General features: G+C 47.4%; 1 protein-coding gene across 1 annotated transcript in view; it reads left to right on the top strand.

The window, feature by feature from the left end:
- Positions 1-21,521, top strand: part of LOC137431713 (putative palmitoyltransferase ZDHHC24) — a 22,427-nt gene extending 906 nt beyond the window's left edge. Inside the window, exons 2-3 of the mRNA XM_068123345.2 lie at positions 7,594-7,874; positions 19,562-21,521. Of these exons, the coding sequence (XP_067979446.1) occupies positions 7,594-7,874; positions 19,562-19,878 (598 nt within the window). The 3' untranslated portion in view covers positions 19,879-21,521. The remainder of the gene's footprint in view (positions 1-7,593; positions 7,875-19,561) is intronic.
- The last annotated feature ends 1,248 nt before the right edge of the window (positions 21,522-22,769 follow it).

The following is a 22,769-nucleotide window of genomic DNA, read 5'->3' as shown; positions in this document are numbered from 1 at the left end:
ATAACCCACAAGTGTATGTAGTAGTAGTAGTAGTAGTAGTAGTAGTAGTAGTAGGTAGTGAGTGATTGTGTTTCCCAATCATCTGGAACGATAGACAGAGCTGGGGGAGCAAGGCCAGAGAGGAGTCGGTAGAAGACGGAAAGACCACCAACCTGCCTGCGGTGAGTAAGTGAAAGGCCCTCGGAGATAGTGTCATCGCGGGAGATTCCAATGATTCTGAAAGCTTTGGTTTCAACAGCGTGAAGCCGAGCTAGGTGTGAGGCAGGAGCACCGGCCCAGAGGGGGGAACAGTATTCCATTGAGCTGCGGATGAAAGCCTTGTATGTGGTGAGGAGCTCAGGTGTGCCGAGGAAGGACTTCGCACGACGGAGGATGCCCAGTTGGTGACTGGCTTTGGAGGCCAGCTTGGAAATGTGGTTTTCCCAAGAAAGATCATGGCAGATAGTGAGACCCAAAAGCTTGAGTGACAAAACTTCAAGCAGATTATTCAGAAAGTAGATGGGAGGGTTTTCCAGACGGTCTTTTCGGAGAGACATAGTGAGAGTGTGAGATTTTTCAGGATTGAAAGACATGTTCCGCTTGTTTGACCAGTCTGTGATTTTGTCCAGGTCTGCAGAGAGTGAAGAGGCTGCTGCCTGATGATCTGAGGGTTGAGATATGGAACGGCAGAGAGTGGAGTCATCAGCAAAGAGATAGAGGATTTTCCAGAGAGTCGGAAAGATCATTGATGAAGACCAAAAAAAACCACAGGGCCCAGAACACTGCCTTGAGGAGCTCCAACCTGAATAGGAAGGGGAGATGAGAGAATTGTATTCAGGGCCACACGTTGACCGACTCGAGAGGAAGTCTGCAAGCCAAGTGTGGAGATTTTCATGGATGCCATAGGAGGAGAGTTTGGTGAGCAGAGCTGGGTGCCAGACCGTATCGAAGGCACGTGATATGTCAAGTGAGACAGCTCTGATTTCAGCAGAAGCAGCATGTCCAGAGTAGAATGACCTGGTCTGAATCCAAATTGATAATCAGAGATCAAGCCATTGAAGAAGAGGAAGGATTTGATATCAGAAGCGATGATGGATTCCATCACCTTGCTGATGATTGGGAGGAGGCTGATTGGTCTGTCGTTGCAAGGATCTGTTTTTGCACCTTTTTTATGTAAAGCAGTAATGTTGGCTGATTTCCAAGCAGATGGTAGATGACCTTGGGCAAAAGAGAGGGTGAAGAAAACAGAGAGAGGGTGTTAAAGAGCGGCAGAGAAGGATCTGAGGATCCGTGGGCTGATGTCGTCTGGTCCAATTGTGGAATCAGAATCGAGGTTTGAGAAACCTCTCCACCTTGTCAGGAGAGAAGGACACAGAGTCCAGGAGCAGCTGGGTACGGTGGGTATAGAGAGAGATGGGTTTGGGACACAATATTTTGAGGCAAACACAGAGTTGAGGCATTCAGCTTTTTCAAGTGCAGAGTCAGCTGTGTAGCCGTTTGAGATGAGGGAGGGGATGGAGGGGGAACAAACACCAGAAACAGATTTGACAAGGCACCACTAGGATTTGGAAGAGGGCGACAGATAAGAGAGTTCATTCTTGAGAGTACAGAGATATTGTTTCCTGGCTCTCCTGAGGGTGGACACACACTTGTTCCGGTCTTTGTGAAATGAACTGAGATTGCTTTCAGTTGGATTAGCCTTCCAAGAGGCAAAGGCAAGTTGTTTCATGGCAACTGCCTCACCACAAGATCCCGTGTACCATGGATGGGAGGAAAGGTAAGACAAGTGAAGACGATCTGGGATTAATCTATGCATGAGAGAGCATTTTTCTTTTAAATAATTCCCAGGATGCGTTGATGTCATTTCTGATTGATTCCCAGGATGATCATTCATTCATCCCAGGATGATGATTATTCCCAGGATAGGCAGAGGCAGAGGCAGAGGCAGAGGCAGAGGCAGAGGCAGAGGCAGAGGCAGAGGCAGAGGCAGAGGCAGAGGCAGAGGCAGAGGCAGAGGCAGAGGGGGGTTCCATGTGATTTTGCAAACTCTCCCCTTTTCAGAAAATACTTTATTATAGCTTAATTCAACAACAATACACCTTTTGCCATTTCCCCCCAATAATTATGTTAGAAGACGTCAAATAATAGCTACAGGTCCAGGGTGTTGGTCACGTATGAGAAAGAGTCAAATCATTTTACACACAAATAATCGGCTTGTTCTTGTCACCGAACCAACTCGTCCACAAAGTTTAGTCATAACTCGTCCATAACTTTTTAGCCGCGTCGCAGACGCTGCTAATAGAGTGCCCTCTGCTGTTGTTGTTGTTCCTCTTGTTCTTCTTCTTCTTCTTGCAGAGAAGACAAAACCTCAAAGCTCCACCCATTCTGGGAACCATAGCTCCACCCATTTTGGGAGAGGCTTCATATAAACAAATATCCACCATTTTATTAACTCGCATAGCTTTGAGGCCTGTTTTGTAGGCCCGTGGTGTCTTCCTCTCTCACACAGTTTTATTTCAAATCAAATTCGATATATCATTTCATTTTTCACAGTCGCTAACATAGTTTTAGACTCGGTGGGAAGAAAATCCGATGAAAGTTGCCCTTTATAGAACGAAATGAATTCTCAAAGGCCTGTAACTTCAAGTCCATTGAGATATATATTTTTTAAATCGCGGCATGGTCAGTCATACACCACCCGAAATAACAGACGGGAAAATGCCGAGATATATTAAAATTTCGTCCATTTGATGACAATCGTCACGATGAAATATTTAATTTATACGTCGTCGCAATAATGTGGAGAGAGGAGCATAGCTTCGTTCACGTGTCGCCACACACGGGAAATTGCCGAGATTTTTTTTTTTTTAAATCGCGGCATGGTCAGTCATACACCGCCTGAAATAACAGATGGGAAAATGCCGAGATATATTAAAAATTCGTCGCCACACACGGGAAATTGCCGAGATATATTTTCACTTTGCACAAAAATAACATCAAGTAATCGAATCAATAGGAATGTCCTGTGCCTATAACATCGACGTTATAGGCACAGCTGCATCTAGGCATTGTGTAACATCGACGCGGCTTTTGTTTTAATTAAAACTTTTTGTACTTGTTTAATATCATGTTGTGTAATCGCTTTTCGCCCAATCTCTCAATGTTGAAGAATCACTTCGAAAATGAAATAATTCTCGCATCCGAATCCATATTCAGATCTTCACCAAAATCGAATTGATTCATCCTTGTCACACACACAACCGGTCCACCAAGTTTCATCCAAATCAGTCCACAACATTTTGAGATATCTTGTTCACAGGCAGACAGGGGTGAGAACATAACCTCCATCCATCTTTGGTGGTGGAGGTAATGAGTAGAAATATTAAGTTGTAGCAAGGAAGGTCAAAAACGAATTATCTTGTCAAATATTCATTGATGAAGACGGATTATTGTAATTAACCATGGTATGAGCTAAAATATGTGAAATGTAGATGTCTATTAATGTGAAGCATGACACACACCAAAATGAATCGCCCTCGACCATGCAAGTCTTACCTGAAGAGAGCTTCGTGAATGAGTTGTGAAGATTATGATGATTATCTCGGACAGTACTCTTATGCATTCGTGTGTTTGTGTGTGTGTGTGTGTTTGTGTTTGTGTTTGTGTGTTCGTGAACAAGATATCTGGAAAAAGTTCTGAACGGATTTGGATGAAAGTTGGTGGGATGATTGCCCTTGGGATAAGGAAGAATTGATTAGTTTTTGGTGTAGCTCAGGATATTATTCCAGATCCAGGAATGTTTTGAAGGATTTTCTACCATTGGAAGATCGGGCTCCGACTTGACACACGGCGGGAGTATGTGCTCTACTGAGTGGCGTTCTCGTTGTACATGTTTTGGCGCAGAAGACAAACTTTGACGACAAAGCCCATGATGTCATTGGCATATTCCACATGCATCTGTCCTTTTGAGTTTGGCCAGTGCAGTGCACAGATGGGGTGGATGAACCGCTTGGGGGAAGTTGGCCTAACTGACAATGATCTTTTCTATCCTCGTTAACCAAATCCCTCCTGAGAGGTCCACCTCCTGCGTCCTTCCCTACCCATCTTTCCTCCCCATTTCTTGTTTGACCGTCTCCATCTATGTTGTCCCTTGGCCTTGCTGTTGGTTCACCCCCTGCTCCCTCAACGCCAGCTCCCTCAACGCCAGTTCCCTCACCCCCTGGTCCCTCACCCCCTGGTCCCTCACCCCCTGGTCCCTCACCCCCTGGTCCCTCACCCCCTGGTCCCTCACCCCCTGGTCCCTCACCCCCTGGTCCCTCACCCCCTGGTCGCTCACCCCCTGGTCGCTCACCCCCTGGTCCCTCACCCCCTGCTCCCTCACCCCCTGCTCCCTCACCCCCTGCTCCCTCACCCCCTGCTTCCTCATCCCCTGCTGCCTCCCTCCTCCCATCTTTCTCCTACTACTGTTCCTCTTTTTTATGATTGCGTACTGATTAGTTTTGTGTTCAATCTCTTCCACAAGCCTCAACTTTGTATACCAATTTTTTATTTCGTTTCAACTTGGCAAGTAAAAGCAAGGTAAGGAATGACGGTCATGGCTTGAAAAGGTAGAAGAACTCAAGTATGAGAGAGAAAAGCGACATCAAGGGACATGACATTCTTCCAAAATAACAAGCGTAACCCAGAGAGAGTGAAAATAATATGAACGTGCTCGTCGGGCTGCTGCAGTTTATCTTTCACGTTACTTTTGAAAGTCTGTTCGACACGAGCCCTTTCTCCCATTATCCACCATCTATTCACTGCATCAGCAGCATTGTGTTAATTGTGTGTCAGTTCATTCATGAAAATGAACATCACATTAGACAACCTGTCTTCTGACAGCGAGGACAGCCAGTCCGTTTTCACTCTTTCCAACCTTATCTCATTCATTCTTTCTTGGATGTTGAAAATGGTCCCACGAGATGAGATGAAACTTCACGTTGTTCCTGCCCCCCCCCCTCTTCTTCTTTTTTTTTCTCCTGGATACCTTCGAATATCAATGGTCTCATGAATTGTTCACCCCTCCTCCTCGCGTGGTATTTTCCCGAAATGTACTTGCATGAGCAAAGAAACTTGCGCAAGAGTACGCCACCGAACTGCTTTTTACAAGGCCAACTGTTCGCCTCTGTTTGTATTTTTCCTCACCCACGACCAAAGTCCCGATGTTTTTCTTTCTCTTTCCCTTTTCTCTCTTCCTCACTCACGTTTTTTGTGATTAAAAAGTCGTGCAAGTGACAAATGAATGATCCCAAGATATTCTGAGTTGATCTTTCTTTCCTGTGAAATTATTTGAAACTGTGTGTGTGTGTGTGTGTGTGTGTGTGTGTGTGTGTGTGTGTGTGTGTGTGTGTGTGTGTGTGTGTGTGTGTGTGTGTGTGTGTGTGTGTGTGTGTCGTTGTGTGTGTGTGTCGTTGTGTGTGTGTGTCGTTGTGTGTGTGTGTCGTTGTGTGTGTGTGTCGTTGTGTGTGTGTGTCGTTGTGTGTGTGTGTCGTTGTGTGTGTGTGTCGTTGTGTGTGTGTGTGTCGTTGTGTGTGTGTGTGTCGTTGTGTGTGTGTGTGTCGTTGTGTGTGTGTGTGTCGTTGTGTGTGTGTGTGTCGTTGTGTGTGTGTGTGTCGTTGTGTGTGTGTGTGTGTGTCGTTGTGTGTGTGTGTGTGTGTGTCGTTGTGTGTGTGTGTGTGTGTCGTTGTGTGTGTGTGTGTGTGTCGTTGTGTGTGTGTGTGTGTGTCGTTGTGTGTGTGTGTGTGTGTCGTTGTGTGTGTGTGTCGTGTCGTGTCGTTGTGTGTGTGTGTCGTGTCGTGTCGTTGTGTGTGTGTGTCGTGTCGTGTCGTTGTGTGTGTGTGTGTCATGTCGTTGTGTGTGTGTGTCGTGTCGTTGTGTGTGTGTGTCGTGTCGTGTGTGTTCTTTCACGGCTGAACCGTAGCACCTACAGACCCCATATTTTAGATGTACCTGTAGGTACTTCAGAATCTGGCCGTGGTTTTAGGCCTTTTGGGCTGCCACACGTTGGCCTTGACGTCCGTTTTGAGGCCACCAAATACCACTTGCAAAATAAAGAATAACGTTGCGTGTGCATGTTCGTGAACACTTGGGTGTTCGTGTGCGCGTATTCCAACACCGTTATACACTGAATTACCTTTTTAGCTGTTAAAAAAAAAAAAAAAAACTGATATCCTGGCACCTTTCAGATTACCTTTGTACTTTCGCAAGTACTCATGGGTAACAACCACATTTACAGTCAACTTTTATTGTTGATCCAGGAAGTCGTTTTGTACAGCACGGAGTCGAGGAATGTTCACGGCACGACAATGAGGTTGCCCGACCTGAGCAACCAAGACATTAGTTTGGTTGCGTGACACCAAAATTTGGCTGCTCTGGGCAACTTTTAGTGTCGAGCCTTGTATAACACATACTTTGCTTCCATCTGATGCATATTATGTCAAGTTTTTACATCACAAATGCAAAACCTTTCATATCGTCTGTAAATATTACATTTTATGATGAAGAACGTCAATTTGCAAGTACTTCATGATTGCAAACTGAAGCCTAATTTTGAATGCCGTGTGCTCACAGGTGCATGTTCACAAACACTTGTGTGTTCATGTGTGTGTTTGGACGCCATTGCTTTCTTAACGATAAAAAAAATCTTCTGGCAGCCTAAATCCTCGTAAACTGTGTAACGGATGCATAAATAGGGTGGTTATGTGACAGCCATCCCTATTGGTCAGACCCCTTGCAGCAATTGCTGGTGTTCACGGTCACCATTACAGTGCCGAGGTACCATTTGATATATATATATATATGCCATATGGTGGAGTTCACCAGCTCAACTCTTGAGGGCAATCCACTATGCAGCCAATTATATGCCCGTTGACATTGCACTGAATCAATACACCGCCTAACCGTCACTTGTAAATAATTTGTGACGATCTGCTGTTTATGCTGTCTGTTTTTGAGTGTTGACATAAAGTAATTACCTCTGCCACCCAAGGTGGACTCAGGTCATGTTTTCACCCCTGTCTACCTTGGTGAGCATGATATCTCAAAATGTTGACGGATTTGGCCGAAATTTGGTGGACAGGTCGGGTATGTGTCAAGGACTAAATGATTATATTTTGGTGACGATCCGGATCTGGATCCAGATACTAGAATTTTTTTAAGTGATCCTTTTCCATTGAGAGATGGGGGCCAAAAACGACATATACCGTGATATATCAAAAACTTATGGCCAAGTTCAGACCAAACTCGGAGGATGAGTTGTTCAGGTGAAAAGAAGCCGATTTGATTTTCGTTCAGATGCCGATCCAGATCGGGCCTATCAGTTGTACTTGTACAAAACAAACTGTTCAGCCTGGTGGAGCCTCTACCGAATGCTGTTCTCTCAAATCTGGATCCTTACCTGAACCAAAATTGAATCTGTTTGTTGTTATCACCTACCCAACATATCCACCAAGTTTCATCCGAATCTGTGAACAACTTTTTGATACATCCTGCTTACAGACAGAGGTAAAAACATAACCTCCATCCAACAATGGCATTTCTGTATTCCATGCATGTGTCCTATTGTTGGTCCCGTAGGTTTTGTGATCACTGCGAGACGCAAGTTCCACCACGCAGCACCCATTGCTTTGCGTGTGACGTATGCGTGCTGAGGAGAGACCATCACTGCACGTTTCTGTCCACCTGCGTGGGCTTTGCTAACTACCGCTACTTCATGGGCGGCCTTGCCACTCTCTGGGCATGCTTGCTCTTCTCCGTCATCGTCAATGGACAGATTATGGGCATTTTGCTCCTACGGGATGGACTGGGTCTTCGCAGCTTGTTCTGCTTCCTCGTACCTTGGCTAATGTGGCTAATAGGTAAGGGTAGCTTTTGAAGCATTTGTCGGCACACATTGGGGTTTTTATCATGACAATTTTTTAAAACCCATTACTTTAGACCGGAAATAAAAAGGTATGGTTCTGTTCTGTGATCTGCCATATTTTTTTGACTTACACAAAAATAGTTAAAATAAATAAATAAATGTCTTCCCTTTAATTGACTCATGTGCACTCCTCATCTGGGCAACCAGTGTTGGCTTTTATTTTGTCTAAAAAGTCAAGAAACGGGGAAAAGGTAATACTGAAGGAACTGCGCTCCAACGCGAGTCGAAAGAATTGACGCGACCAAAGACGGAATTCGTCCGAGTTGCTTTATTGAAACAAAACAGCTCAGGTATTCTGACAAGCCCGTTTTTCGGGCAACAATATATATACACATTTATGTCGGGAAGTTTGCCCGGCAAAAGCTATACCGGGCATGCCCGGGTATCAAGGGCGAGCCTTGGAAAGGCGAGTCTGGACCTGCCCGGGCGTGTTTGGCTGCGGCCTGGCAAGTCGAGGCTGGGCGTGCCCGGGCGCTCTGGGCGAGCGCTGGAAAGGCGATAGCGGGCATGCCCGGGAGGTTCGGGCGTGCCCGGGAACAGTGAGTCCGGGCATGCCCGGGAGAGGCGCGTCTGGCCGTGTTCTGGCCGGTGCAAGGCGATTATGTACATCCAGCGGTAACCGCTACAGTATCTATCTATAATTCCAGTAATCTCTGTCTGTCTGTACGTTTGTTTGTCTGTGACCGCTGTTTCTCGACAACCACGGGTCCGATATACTTTTAACTTGCCAGGTATATTGCTGGGGACCCGAGGATGTGCCTTTTCAAGGTTTCATATTAATCGGACAATTACTTACCGAGCTATGTCCAAAAAACGATTCAACCAATCAGAGAGCAGCGAACGATCGCGTGTGCCGAACGTGGCGGGCACACTCTGCCTCGGATGGCACATTTGAGAGCGTATTCATTTATTTCACGTTTGCAAACTATGTTGGCGTTAAACTATGTTTTACAACTAATAAAAACGAATTTGCGATTCATTCGCTTTCCTGCGCGTTTGTGCACGCGATGGCGATTTCTTTACCAAACTCCGGAAGCCGTTCGCTTTGGACCAAACCATTGCATGTAAATAGAGGGGGGGGATTGTCACCACTCGCAAGCCGTTCGCTTTGGACCAAACCATTTCATGTAAATAGAGGGGGGGGATATAATTTTAGATATAGATATAGTACGGGCATGCCCTAGTACTGTTAATGCGCAGCAAGCAGAGGAACGAAGGAGAAGAGAAAAGGGAGGAAATGCAACCCAGACGAGGATGTGAAGGCACACGAGAAGCTTGGATACATTTAATTAACAAAAACGCTTCGAGACTTCAGCAACCGGTATCCTTAGATTTGGAAGTGCGATTGGGAATCAACCTCCCCCCTTCCCCCACCAGAACTGGTGTTTTGATAATTAGGCTACAATAACATTGTGTGTGAAAAGAGAAGAGGTATATTTGGAGTGCTCTGTAAGAAAAGGAATTGAAAGAGGATAAAGGATTAAATTATAAAATGTGATTGTATGGCAGTTGGATAGAACGTTCGGAGGCGATGGGACTGCAAAGGGCGAGGTTGGTGGGCTACAAAGTTCACCAGACAAAGGCACACACACACACACACACACACACACACACACACACACACACACACACACACACACACACACACACACAGAGACAGACACACACACACACAGAGACACACACAGATACACACACACACAGAGAGACACACACACACACACAGAGAGACACACACACACAGAGACACACACACACACACACACAGAGACACACACACACACACAGAGACACACACACACAGAGAGACACACACACAGAGACATACACACACACACATACACACACACACATACACACACACAGACACACACACACACACAGAGACACACACACAGAGACACAGACACACACACACACACACAGAGAGACACACACACAGAGAGACACACACACAGAGAGACACACACACAGAGAGACACACACACAGAGACACGCACACACGGAGAGACACGCACACACGGAGAGACACGCACGCACGGAGAGACACGCACGCACGGAGAGACACGCACGCACGGAGAGACACGCACGCACGGAGAGACACGCACGCACGGAGAGACACGCACGCACGGAGAGACACGCACGCACGGAGAGACACGCACGCACGGAGAGACCCGCACGCACGGAGAGACCCGCACACACGGAGAGACCCGCACACACGGAGAGACCCGCACACACGGAGAGACGCGCACTCACGGAGAGACGCGCACGCACGGAGAGACGCGCACGCACGGAGAGACGCGCACGCACGGAGAGACGCGCACGCACGGAGAGACGCGCACGCACGGAGAGACGCGCACGCACGGAGAGACGCGCACTCACGGAGAGACGCGCACGCACGGAGAGACGCGCACGCACGGGGAGACGCGCACGCACGGGGAGACGCGCACGCACGGGGAGACGCGCACGCACGGGGAGACGCGCACGCACGGGGAGACGCGCACGCACGGGGAGACGCGCACGCACGGGGAGACGCGCACGCACGGGGAGACGCGCACGCACGGGGAGACGCGCACGCACGGGGAGACGCGCACGCACGGGGAGACGCGCACGCACGGGGAGACGCGCACGCACGGGGAGACGCGCACGCACGGGGAGACGCGCACGCACGGGGAGACGCGCACGCACGGGGAGACGCGCACGCACGGGGAGACGCGCACGCACGGGGAGACGCGCACGCACGGGGAGACGCGCACGCACGGGGAGACGCGCACGCACGGGGAGACGCGCACGCACGGGGAGACGCGCACGCACGGGGAGACGCGCACGCACGGGGAGACGCGCACGCACGGGGAGACGCGCACGCACGGGGAGACGCGCACGCACGGGGAGACGCGCACGCACGGGGAGACGCGCACGCACGGGGAGACGCGCACGCACGGGGAGACGCGCACGCACGGGGAGACGCGCACGCACGGGGAGACGCGCACGCACGGGGAGACGCGCACGCACGGGGAGACGCGCACGCACGGGGAGACGCGCACGCACGGGGAGACGCGCACGCACGGGGAGACGCGCACGCACGGGGAGACGCGCACGCACGGGGAGACGCGCACGCACGGGGAGACGCGCACGCACGGGGAGACGCGCACGCACGGGGAGACGCGCACGCACGGGGAGACGCGCACGCACGGGGAGACGCGCACGCACGGGGAGACGCGCACGCACGGGGAGACGCGCACGCACGGGGAGACGCGCACGCACGGGGAGACGCGCACGCACGGGGAGACGCGCACGCACGGGGAGACGCGCACGCACGGGGAGACGCGCACGCACGGGGAGACGCGCACGCACGGGGAGACGCGCACGCACGGGGAGACGCGCACGCACGGGGAGACGCGCACGCGCGCACACGCGCAGACACGCAGACGCGCGCGCAGGCACGCAGACGCGCGCGCACGCACGCAGACGCGCACGCACGCACACACGCAGACACGCACGCACGCACACACGCAGACACGCAGACACGCACACACGCACACACGCACACACGCAGACACGCAGACACGCAGACACGCAGACACGCAGACACGCAGACACGCACACACGCAGACACGCAGACACGCAGACACGCAGACACGCAGACACGCACACACGCAGACACGCAGACACGCAGACACGCACACACGCAGACACGCAGACACGCAGACACGCAGACACGCAGACACGCACACACGCAGACACGCAGACACGCAGACACGCACACACGCAGACACGCAGACACGCACACACGCAGACACGCAGACACACACACACGCAGACACACACACACGCAGACACACACACACACACGCAGACACACACACACACACACGCAGACACACACACACACACGCAGACACACACACACACACACGCAGACACACACACACACACACGCAGACACACACACACACACACGCAGACACACACACACACACGCAGACACACACACACACGCAGACACACACACACACACGCAGACACACACACACACGCAGACACACACACACACGCAGACACACACACACACACGCAGACACACACACACACACGCAGACACACACACACACACGCAGACACACACACACACACGCAGACACACACACACACACACGCAGACACACACACACACACACGCAGACACACACACACACACGCAGACACACACACACACACGCAGACACACACACACACACGCAGACACACACACACACACGCAGACACACACACACACACACGCAGACACACACACACACACACGCAGACACACACACACACACGCAGACACACACACACACACGCAGACACACACACACACACGCAGACACACACACACACACGCAGACAGACACACACACATATACATGCACACAAAGGTGGGTGGATACATGGAGACCTGGGAGGACTCCGTTCCACCTTCTGAAACCCGCATTTGAAAATAACGACACACTATTTATGTAGCCTTGCTGTGCCTGTGCATGCTGGGTAAAGGGAAAGCTGCAGCCAATGTGATTGGGAGATGGGGAGGCAGAAAGGATAATTGGTTGCAGGGTTTTCCAAGAGCGGTCAATATTATTACACTTTTGTCTCAATGCAACAAATTTCGCAACGCCCTGCAATTGTCCTGCAATTGTCCTGACCAGGCATGAGGTATTGACAAATTAGCACTTTGCAATGAAGAGCAAAAGTAATTAAAGTGATTTGTCAAACCAGCGCAGATAAATATTCAGTTGATTCTGCATCGTTGGAGCAATGATAATTTTTACTCCTCAAAGGAATAGTTTTCCAAACAACCAGCCAAAGCACAGCTGTCTGAATGTCAGTAAGGATTCTTCCTCGAAGCGTTCGAACAAAGTGAGGACTTCATGTCAGAAGGTGCTTATACATACAGTGAGCATGGTTCAATTCCTCCCGATAGGAGACCACCTAGCATGCACATTTGGGATGTTCAAAGTTGAGGACATGAAGCTTGACAGAGTGATCAAGATAAGGCAGACTTTGCAGCACTTTGAAAAGGAATACAAAAATGCTGCAATGTAATGGTGCACTCGAATCGGTGTCACACTGTTTGGTAGGACTGAAGAAGTGCACCGTTATGTATGCAGTCCATTCGATTCCCTGTGGTGATGTAACATGTGTGTGCGCCTTTATCTTGTGCTGTTCATTGCTTGGTGAGATCTCGTGCCTGGAAAAGGCTCAGGTCTTGTGCGATTATTTATTTATTTGTGAAGATAGTACTGCGGACTGAGTTTTCTCTTGTGCTGTGTACCGCTTTACAATATCCTCTCGACTAATTTGTATTGTGCCCCCGAGCAATCAAAGGGAGGCGCAAAGCGCCCCTCACTTTATATGAGGGATCGTTTCTCTGTATGCAGCTTTAACATGGGACTGAAAATACGTGTCGGCTTCTACTGGTATATTATATTATACATGCATATATATATTATGCATATATATTATGCAAAAAATAAATAGAAAAGAATGGACATTCAAAAAATGTGTGCATGCTGGACTACCCTTGTGTTCTTAGGAGGAAACAAGTAATGCTCCAGAAAAGTTAATACAACAGGGCGCCAATTTGATTCATACACTTTTTTTTTTTGTTTTTGTATACTGAATCGAGGCTCGTGAAAGAGCTAACATTTACTTCACAAACAAATCAACCAGACAAACAAAACACACAAAAGGAGGGAGCGGAAAACAAGATGGGGAGAGAAGGGGAAGCACACAAACACAACATTTGAGAGCAGGGAGATGTGTGGAAAGGAGAGGGCTTGGGGGGAGGAGGCGTGGGAAGGGGGGGGGGGGGGGGAGTGCATGAAGTAAATGTATTTTATTTGCCAGATGTAGGGTGCCCCTTTATATGAACTTTTCTAGAGCATTACTTGGTTCCTCCCAAGAACACAAGTAATGCTCTAGAAAAGTTCATATAAAGGGGCGCCCTACATCTGGCAAATAAAATACATTTACTTCATGCACTCCCCCCCCCCCCCCCCCCCCTTCCCACGCCTCCTCCCCCCAAGCCCTCTCCCTTCCACACATCTCCCTGCTCTCAAATGTTGTGTTTGTGTGCTTCCCCTTCTCTCCCCATCTTGTTTTCCGCTCCCTCCTTTTGTGTGTTTTGTTTGTCTGGTTGATTTGTTTGTGAAGTAAATGTTAGCTCTTTCACGAGCCTCGATTCAGTATACAAAAAAAAAAAAAAAAGTGTATGAATCAAATTGGCGCCCTGTTGTATTAACTTTTCTGGAGCATTACTTGTTTCCTCCTAAGAACACAAGGGTAATACAGCATGCACAAGAGATTTTTTGAATGTCCCTTATTTTCTATTGTTTGGTATTTTCTACAAGCTATGGAATGGAATGTCCCTTCTTTTCTCTACTTTGCCACATGGTACATACCCTCATATATAAAAGGGCCTTTTCTGTGCCCCTGGGATATTACCCAAGAATACTGTAGCTATATGTGAACCCCCTTTTTGGGATGTGGATTGGGGGGCTGTAGCAGGAGTCCCTATTTCATAGATTATATGTATAATGGCCCATCCATGGGATGTATCTGTTCGTCATAACGAGCCTCCACTATATTTGCAGTAAATGGATGTTGTTTTTTTTCTGCCACTTCTTCCAAAGTAAAAAAAAAAAAAACTGAAAACGTATTGAAGAAACAGCTTAAAAGGCAGAAATCTGCCTTGCCGAAACCTATTCATAATTTGGAAATTAATTTTAAGTCAAGATGGTAGTTGGGACGGGATGTATAATGGAGTTTGTGTGGATGATTTTAATCACCCCATTTGAAAAGCATCATTTAGCTCATCTTTCTTTCTAGCTCATCTTTCTGGAGACAACTTTCTGGAGACAACAACAACACAACAGGCATTTTAAGGCCATTTTCCCTGCAAGAGCGGGGGTTCGCCTTGCGGTCCCCATGACAATCTTCTCCATTTTGCCCTATTTTTTGCATCTCCCCTTGTTATAACCCCCTTGCCCGCATTTCTTCTTCGACCATCTTTAGCCAAGTCTTTCTCGGTCTTCCCCGTCCTCTACTTCCTTCTACATTCATTTCCATCACTCTTCTCAACCAGTCACTTTCATCCTTCCTCAACTCATGACCAAACCATCTCAACCTGTTTCTCTTCACAGCATCCATCACAGGCTCTATTCCCATCATGTTTCGCAATTCATCATTTGTCTTCCTCTCTCTCAACGATACTCCACACATCCACCGAACCATTCGCATTTCCACCCTTTTCAGCCTTCGTTGCTGCTCTACGTTCATTACCCATGTCTCACTCCCATAAATCATAACACTTCTCACACATGCAGCAAACACCTTTCCCTTCAGCTTCAACGACACTCCCCTCCTCATCAGCACGCCACTCAGTTCCCGAAACTTCTTCCATGCACATCTTGCTCTCGCAACCGTTGCAGAGTCTGATCCACCTTCTCCATTCAGCACGTCTCCTAGGTAACAAAATGTTTTCACACCTTCCAGCTTCACGCCATCTCCAAGATCCAACTCAACATTTCCTCCATCTGCAGCTCCTTCTGTGCACACCTTACACTTGAATGTAGCTGCCACACTGGTTAATGACCCTCTCAAACCACTACATTTTTGATGAACCCACTCAGCGCACATTGTACCACCTTTAGGGGAAAAAACCACCTTTAGAGGCCATTTTTCCCCGCAAAGCGGGGGTTGGCCTTTTTCGGGCACCGTGGTTGTTATTGTTTTTGTTGGTCCCCTTTTTGAAGCAATGTTTTACGGCCGGATGCCCTTCCTGCCGCCAACCCTGTTTGTCGCCTTTTACGACAAACAGGGGATTACCAGTGACCTGGTACTCAATTAGCCGACCTTGGAAGGATGACAGGCTGAGTCAACCCCCCTGGCGTTAATTCAGCGATCGACTGGGATTCGAACCCAGGATCCTAGGATCCTAAGCTGGTACCCTAGCCGCTAAGCCAACATCAGCGCACATTGTACATTGAATGGAATTCACTCCGACACCCTTCCTGCACACAGCACCGCCACTTCCCAGTTCTTTCCACCTCACCACATGCTTTACCACTTGCCATCACCTTCGTTTTTCCGATATTCACCTTCAGACCTTTTGTCTCAATACATTCCTTCCACTTGTTCATCTTCTCCTTCAGTCCATCCATACTTTCTGCAATAAACACCACATCATCTGCATACAACAACTCCCACGGTAAACCCTCCTTTACGTTCTGAGCCAGCACCTCCATCACAGCTACAAATAGTAGTGGACTTAGTACCGACCCCTGATGCACTCCCACCTTCACCTCAAACTCACCACTGTTCCCGTCCTTCGTCCTTACAGCTGTGCGCGCTCTTTTGTACATTGCCATCACTACTCTGATCAACCATTCCTCCACTCCTAAGTTCCTCAATGCCCATGTCACTACTTCACGTGGAACCATCTACTTCACTACTTCACTACTTCACTACTTCACGTGAATGCTTTCTCCAGATCAACAAACCCAAGAAACAACTTCTTCCTCTTCTCCATATACTGCTCCTGCAACTGCCTCACAATAAAGAGCGCGTCTGTCATTCCTCTTACTGGCATAAATCCAAACTGCATTTCGTCAATCTTCACTTTCTTCCTTATCATCCTCTCCAACACCCTTTCCAATACCTTCATTCCATGCTCCAATAACTTTATCGCTCGATACGAGCCACAGTCCAGAGGGTCACCTTTCCCCTTGTATAGAGGGACGAGGGTACTCAGTTCCCAATCCACTGGAATGCGGCCTTCTTTCACCACCAGATTGCAGATCTCTGTCATTCTCTTCACACCCCAATTTCCCGCTGCCTTCAACATATCTCCCACAACTCCCGTCGGTCCTCCCGCTTTTCTACTCTTCATTGCTTTTATCGCTTCCTCAACTTCCTTCTCGGTTATCTTCTCTGCCGGTCCTAAAACTGGGTTACTCTCTATGTTGCCATCCCATTCATTCTCTGCATTCAACAGTATTTCCATATATCTCTTCCATCTTCCTTTAATTCCATCTGGGTCCACAACGATTTGTCCCACTTCATCCTTCAAGCAACTCACCCCCATCACATCACACCTCTTTCGCTATCTGCTAAGCCCTGGTGTTGGCTTAGCGGTTAGCATGCCGGTTTGGGATCCAAGGATCCTGGGTTCGAATCCCGGTCGATCACTGAATTAACGCCAGGGGGGTTGACTCAGCCTGTCATCCTTCCGAGGTCGGCAAATTGAGTACCAGCTTGCTGGGATGAATGATCACAGTGTGTACACCGTATCCCTGTGGTAAGAGCGTGACCAAGGGTTGGCGTCAGGAAGGGCATCCGGCCAAAAAAAACATTGCTTCAAACAGGGAACCATGATTGTCATGGGGCCCGCAAGGCTAACCCCTGCTCCAGCAGGGAAAATGGCCTTAAAACGATCATTCATTCTTTGCAATCCTGAATACCGCTCTCTGACCCTCTTCCAAATCCAAGCGTTCTCCGAACATTTTCCTACATGCCTCCCCTGCCTTTGCTACCTCTTTCTTTGCAGCCTTCTTGGCTGCCTTATAACTTTCACGCTCTGCCTTTTCTGCTCCCATACCCTTCGCCTTCTGCCACTCCTTGAACTTCTTCCTCTTCTCGTCAATCCTCTTTCCAACTTCATCATCCCACCACCATGTTTCCGAGTGCCTCGGTGGTCCTTTTGTCCATCCACATACCTCACCAACGGCTCCCAACAGACTATCTTTCATTGACATCCAACCACTTTCAAGCTCAACCACATCATCCTCTACCATACTCAGCCTCTCTTTTAATGCCTCCCTCACCGTCACCTCTTTCAACCTCCACACCTTCATTCTCGGTTGGTACTTCACCCGCCGAGCTCTCCTCGCACCTTTCTCCCTTATGTCGCAGACAACCAAGTGGTGCTGTGAAACAGCCTCCTCCCCCGGGATCACCTTTGTGTCCCGGAGATGCCCCCATCTCGTCTACGCACCAGCAGGTAGTCAACGGTTGTCATCGACCCACCTGACGTGTATGTAACAAGCTTATTATCCTCTTTCTGGAACTGAGTATTACAAATCAACAAATCGGCTCCATCAGCAAACTCCAAAATCCTTTCACCTTCTCCATTTCTCACACCATATCCGTAACCCCCATGAACTCCCTCAAAACCGTCCATACTCCTTCCCACATGTCCATTTAGGTCTCCTCCTACCACAACAACTTCCTCATCTTTCACGTTTTCCATCAGCTTCTCTGCAGCACACCAGAACTTGTCCTTCTCTTCATCACTCCGACCAACCTGCGGAGCATATCCCAAGATGATGTTCACCAAGAGCTTTCCAATCATCATTTTCACCATCATCAACCTATCACTCACTCTCGTCACACTCACCACACTGTCGACAAACTCCTCAGAAAACAGGACACCAACACCATTCACGCCTTCTGGGCACCCTCGCCACACAAACTTGTATTTCTGTCCCCGCCTACCCTTCACCATTCTCACACCACTTCCCTTCCATCTCGTCTCCTGCACACAACATATGTCCACTCTTCTTCTGACCAATACTTCCACCACTTCTCCTGATCTCCCTGTCATTGTCCCTACATTGCATGTCCCAAACCTCAGAAACCGATCTCCACGTCAGGCATCAGACGTTTCGTCGTCATAAATGGAATGATTTCCACCCTTGCTTCGATCGGGTTCCCCACCTTGAGTTTTGACGAGAGGGAGTGGGGTCCCCCATGGGGTACTTCGGGCTGTACCCTGCCCATATGTAGTCGTAATTGTCATGGTTCTGTTTTTGAGGCAATGTTTTTATGGCCGGATGCCCTTCCTGACGCCAACCCTTTTCTTCGCCTCTTACGACACGCAGGGATACGGTGTCCCTATTCTAAACCGGGGTACACACCGGGGATCTTTCTGGAGAGACCTGCTAAAATACAACAGAATACTCTGCTTTGTCAGCCTGTTTTTGTGAACAAGATAATGGATTTTTAAAAGTAAAAAACGGCCAATATTGCGTTTCGTGTTTTGGGAAACAAGATGCAGCTTAAGTTTCGAGCATTCGTCCTTTGTCTGAGCTGAAGATAAACGGCAGACATGGCTGACCTTGTGAGCTATGACAAAGGGCTAATGTTCGAAGTATCAGCCGCACCTAGTTTCCCACCACTAGAAGACGACCACCACTCCTTTTTGCATCTGCAGATGCATAGGGCTGCCGAAGCAGTTTTCAGGCCATTGGGCACAATGCAGGATGGGTTGCCATTCCGACGCAGGATACCCAGTAAACTGGCACGCATCTTGCCGACCTTAGAAGGTTGACAGGCTGAGTCAACCCACCTGGTGTTAATTCAACGGCATGACTGGGCTTGAACTCAGGACCCTGAGATCTCGAGACGGCCACCTTAACCGTTAAGCCAACACCAGGTTCCCACAGCGCTCAACGTACTCTTGTCAACTTTTTTGATAAAACTCACTGCTTTGTTAGTGCAATTTATCCTGTTGATGTTCTATGCCGTATAAAAACCTGATCCATTCTAAATATTGACAACCATGTATCGTCCCCTGTTGTGCAGGCCAGCTCGATTCGGTGTCCTTCGTGTTTACATTTGTGGCTGACACATGTGTGGTTGCACTGTTGTTCGTATCGGTGCTGCTGGTTCTCCACGTTTGGCTGCTCATGCACGGTCAGACGGCCACGGAGTGGCGACATGGAGATTGGGGAACACAGCGGAGCATCTTGTACATGCTGCGTAGTTGGCTCGGTCATCGCTGGTACCTTGTGGCTCTGTCGCCATTCATCCGCTCTGAGGTGCCTGGCAATGGCACCGAGCCAGGAATTCCTGTGCCTTCTCCACATTTGTTGCAATCACGAGGGTCGAAGGAGATGTGAGAGTCTCTGTGGAACGGACCATTTCACACTACTCTGGATGCTGTGTCTTTCACCAACGTTTTCTGCATTGGTGATATTCGGCCTTCAATTAAACCAAGATTGACTGGGCGGCAGTTACCTTCACTGTTTTATTTTGGACAGTGGTTAACATCTACAAATTGGGATTGTATGATGAGCTGATTGCACATGTGAGGTTGATCCTATCGTATAATCACTATGGACTTCATTGAAGGTCTTTCTCTGTTTTCATTTTTTTTTTTTTCCCATCCCAATGGGTTCCATAGTTCAAGTTCATCCATAGTTCATCCACAGTTCATGGCGATGAGATGCAAAGTTAAAAGTGATTACAAGAAGTTCCTCTTGGATGTATTCCGTTAATGTTCTTAACCCAGGCTCGTGCAAAAGTGGGGTTATGCAATTGGTTCACTCTGACAGGCCTCAGTCTATGATTAAGGAACTACTTGATTTAAATTGAATTTTATTTTTTTTGAACACAAGACCACAAATCGGTACATGAACCTGCAGTTTAGCAGTACTTTGGCTCTGAATTTGGCAAATTGTATGGAATCTCATCCCGAGAGCGCATGCTCACTCATGGTAAAGCAATTGCTTCAGGCTGTCTCTCTGGCAAGCAAAAGTCAACAAATTTGGTTTGTGGGGATGGCATAACGGATACAAACAGGCACGAAGAACTCATTTGTTGTGTTTAATAAGGTGGCGGTGAACTTCAGATTCAATTTTTGGGGGGGAGGGGGTCCTCATCCTTTAAAACATTTATTTTATTTAAATTGCATTATATAAATATATATGTGTATTGTTTTTGTTTTTTTTAACTGGACCACAAATCATATTGTTTTAGTAGTACTTGGGCAAACTTTTGCGCAGTTACGACAATCAAATTTGCAGCATTCTCTGAGGGCTGGGTACCAGTGAGATTCAAGCAAAAATGGCTGCGCCTGGCGATGCAACCACAGCTGACGTAGTCGAAAAGATCGGTTTGTTCAATGCATCTTTTTTTTCTCGAAGATCGTTGATCGTCAGTTTCTCCAAAAAGAGTTGGCAGAAGGTTCAGCTCGACTTCTCTGTTTGACCCTTCGGCTTCATGATATGGTTGCCATCGCGCCTGTTATTCAAGGTCACTAAAAAAAACTAATATTGACCGTGCTCGGAACTGCCAATCTGAGTCTAAAAGACCCTTCCGATGTCCTTTTTTTTTTCAAGACTGAATGTGGCAAGGTATTCTATGAACTGTCGTTTAATTTGGAACATTTATTCGACAAATGCTGACTTTTTAAACTTGATCATGTGAGAGGGGGAGTAGAAGAGCATGGAATGCTTGTGGAGTTTAGGAGTAATTTATGATCAAAGGTGTGTTTACTACAAAATTGTGTGTTAACATCTATGCATGAGGTTGCTTCTCGTCTAGAACGATCAAGTCCAATTTATTATGGGGAAAAAAAAATTCCCAAAAGGTATTGCTATCGCCGGAAGTAATTATCTGCTCCTTTTAAAGGCTAACCACTGCCCTTGTGAAGATACTGTAGAATATATAATCGGGCCAAATGTCCCTTTTGAGGGTCCATGGAAGGGGTCTTTTATATGACGTCAGTTTTCCTGTAAGAAGAATAAATGCTTTGGTCAGATGTTCTCTTGTATCCATTATTGTGTAGCAACCCATAAGGCTTGTACGATAACGCAAAATGAAGGTGTTTATTATTATTATTATTATTTTTAACTGTATTTGATAGTACATATGTAAATGTATTATTACATTACTCGATGGTGATGCTCAACAATTGCAAACTTAAAACATGACTATGTACCAGTGGTTAATTCCATTAATAACCTTCAGATATATACCACAGCACCTTTGAGCTTGCTTCATTGGTACCCTGCGCTCGCGAAGCGAAATCCGCGGTTTAGCATTCAGTTGTGTACGTGTGCCGTACGTGTTTGCATTTTAAAAATTCATTTTCTCGGCAACTGTTGGTCCGATTGACACGAAATTTTACCATATAAGCACCTCCGCTTGTATAATTTTTTTATTCATAATTATGACGCCATGGGTCTGGTGGTACCACTGAACTATAACACTACGTGGAACGGACGGTGCCCGTGATCCGCTGAAGCCACCGACATGTATGGCGCCCCCTATCGTATGCACCCAGAAAAATGAATGCCCCCATAGCCTTTGTGGGTAGGTGTACGTTTTCCAAGATAAATTTTGCCATTATTTTCATCGCAAGAACGTACTAAAAATATTGAATCCATGATTATCAATGTTACACACATGACTAAAGATAGAACAAATTTGGTTTTATTTTGGCCTGCACATCTGGAGAAAAAAAACAACCATTTTCATGACAGTCCGTGTCCATTACCAGCTTGTCTCGAGCGTTCATTCTTGTGTAGTACATGTTCAGTGCTATTGGGCATTCAACAGATGTAATAGTGTTCAGTATTTTAATTCTTTGACAGATGTTTCTATTTTATTAGATGGAATTTGATACCTTATTGTTTTATCTTTTATTATTTAACATTTATGCCTTGGACTATTTGGGCATGTACGGTTGTGACAATGTCTATTTCAAAATTTGTCATCTTAGGGATAACCGTTTTGTACGTTTTGGGGAGCTGATAAATTATCTATCTATTGCTTATATTTTGCAGGTTTTATTGAATTTGAATCAATATATTTTTAATGTTTTTTTTAATGATTTTATGTTAGCACATATTACTTGACATGTTACTATTACAATTTCCATTTGTAATATACTTCCCACTATACTACCAAGGCAGATAAATACACATGACAACAAACATTCATTTACACAAGACACAATCAAATCATACCCACAAGACAATGTGCATGCATGTCATACCAAACATTT

The sequence above is a fragment of the Myxine glutinosa genome, chromosome 1 (assembly GCF_964187855.1).
Source record: "Myxine glutinosa chromosome 1, kmMyxGlut1.1, whole genome shotgun sequence".
NCBI classification, from domain to species: Eukaryota; Metazoa; Chordata; class Myxini; order Myxiniformes; family Myxinidae; genus Myxine; species Myxine glutinosa.
The sequence above is the reverse complement of the archived record's forward strand: the minus strand, read 5'-3'. Positions and strand labels throughout refer to the sequence as shown.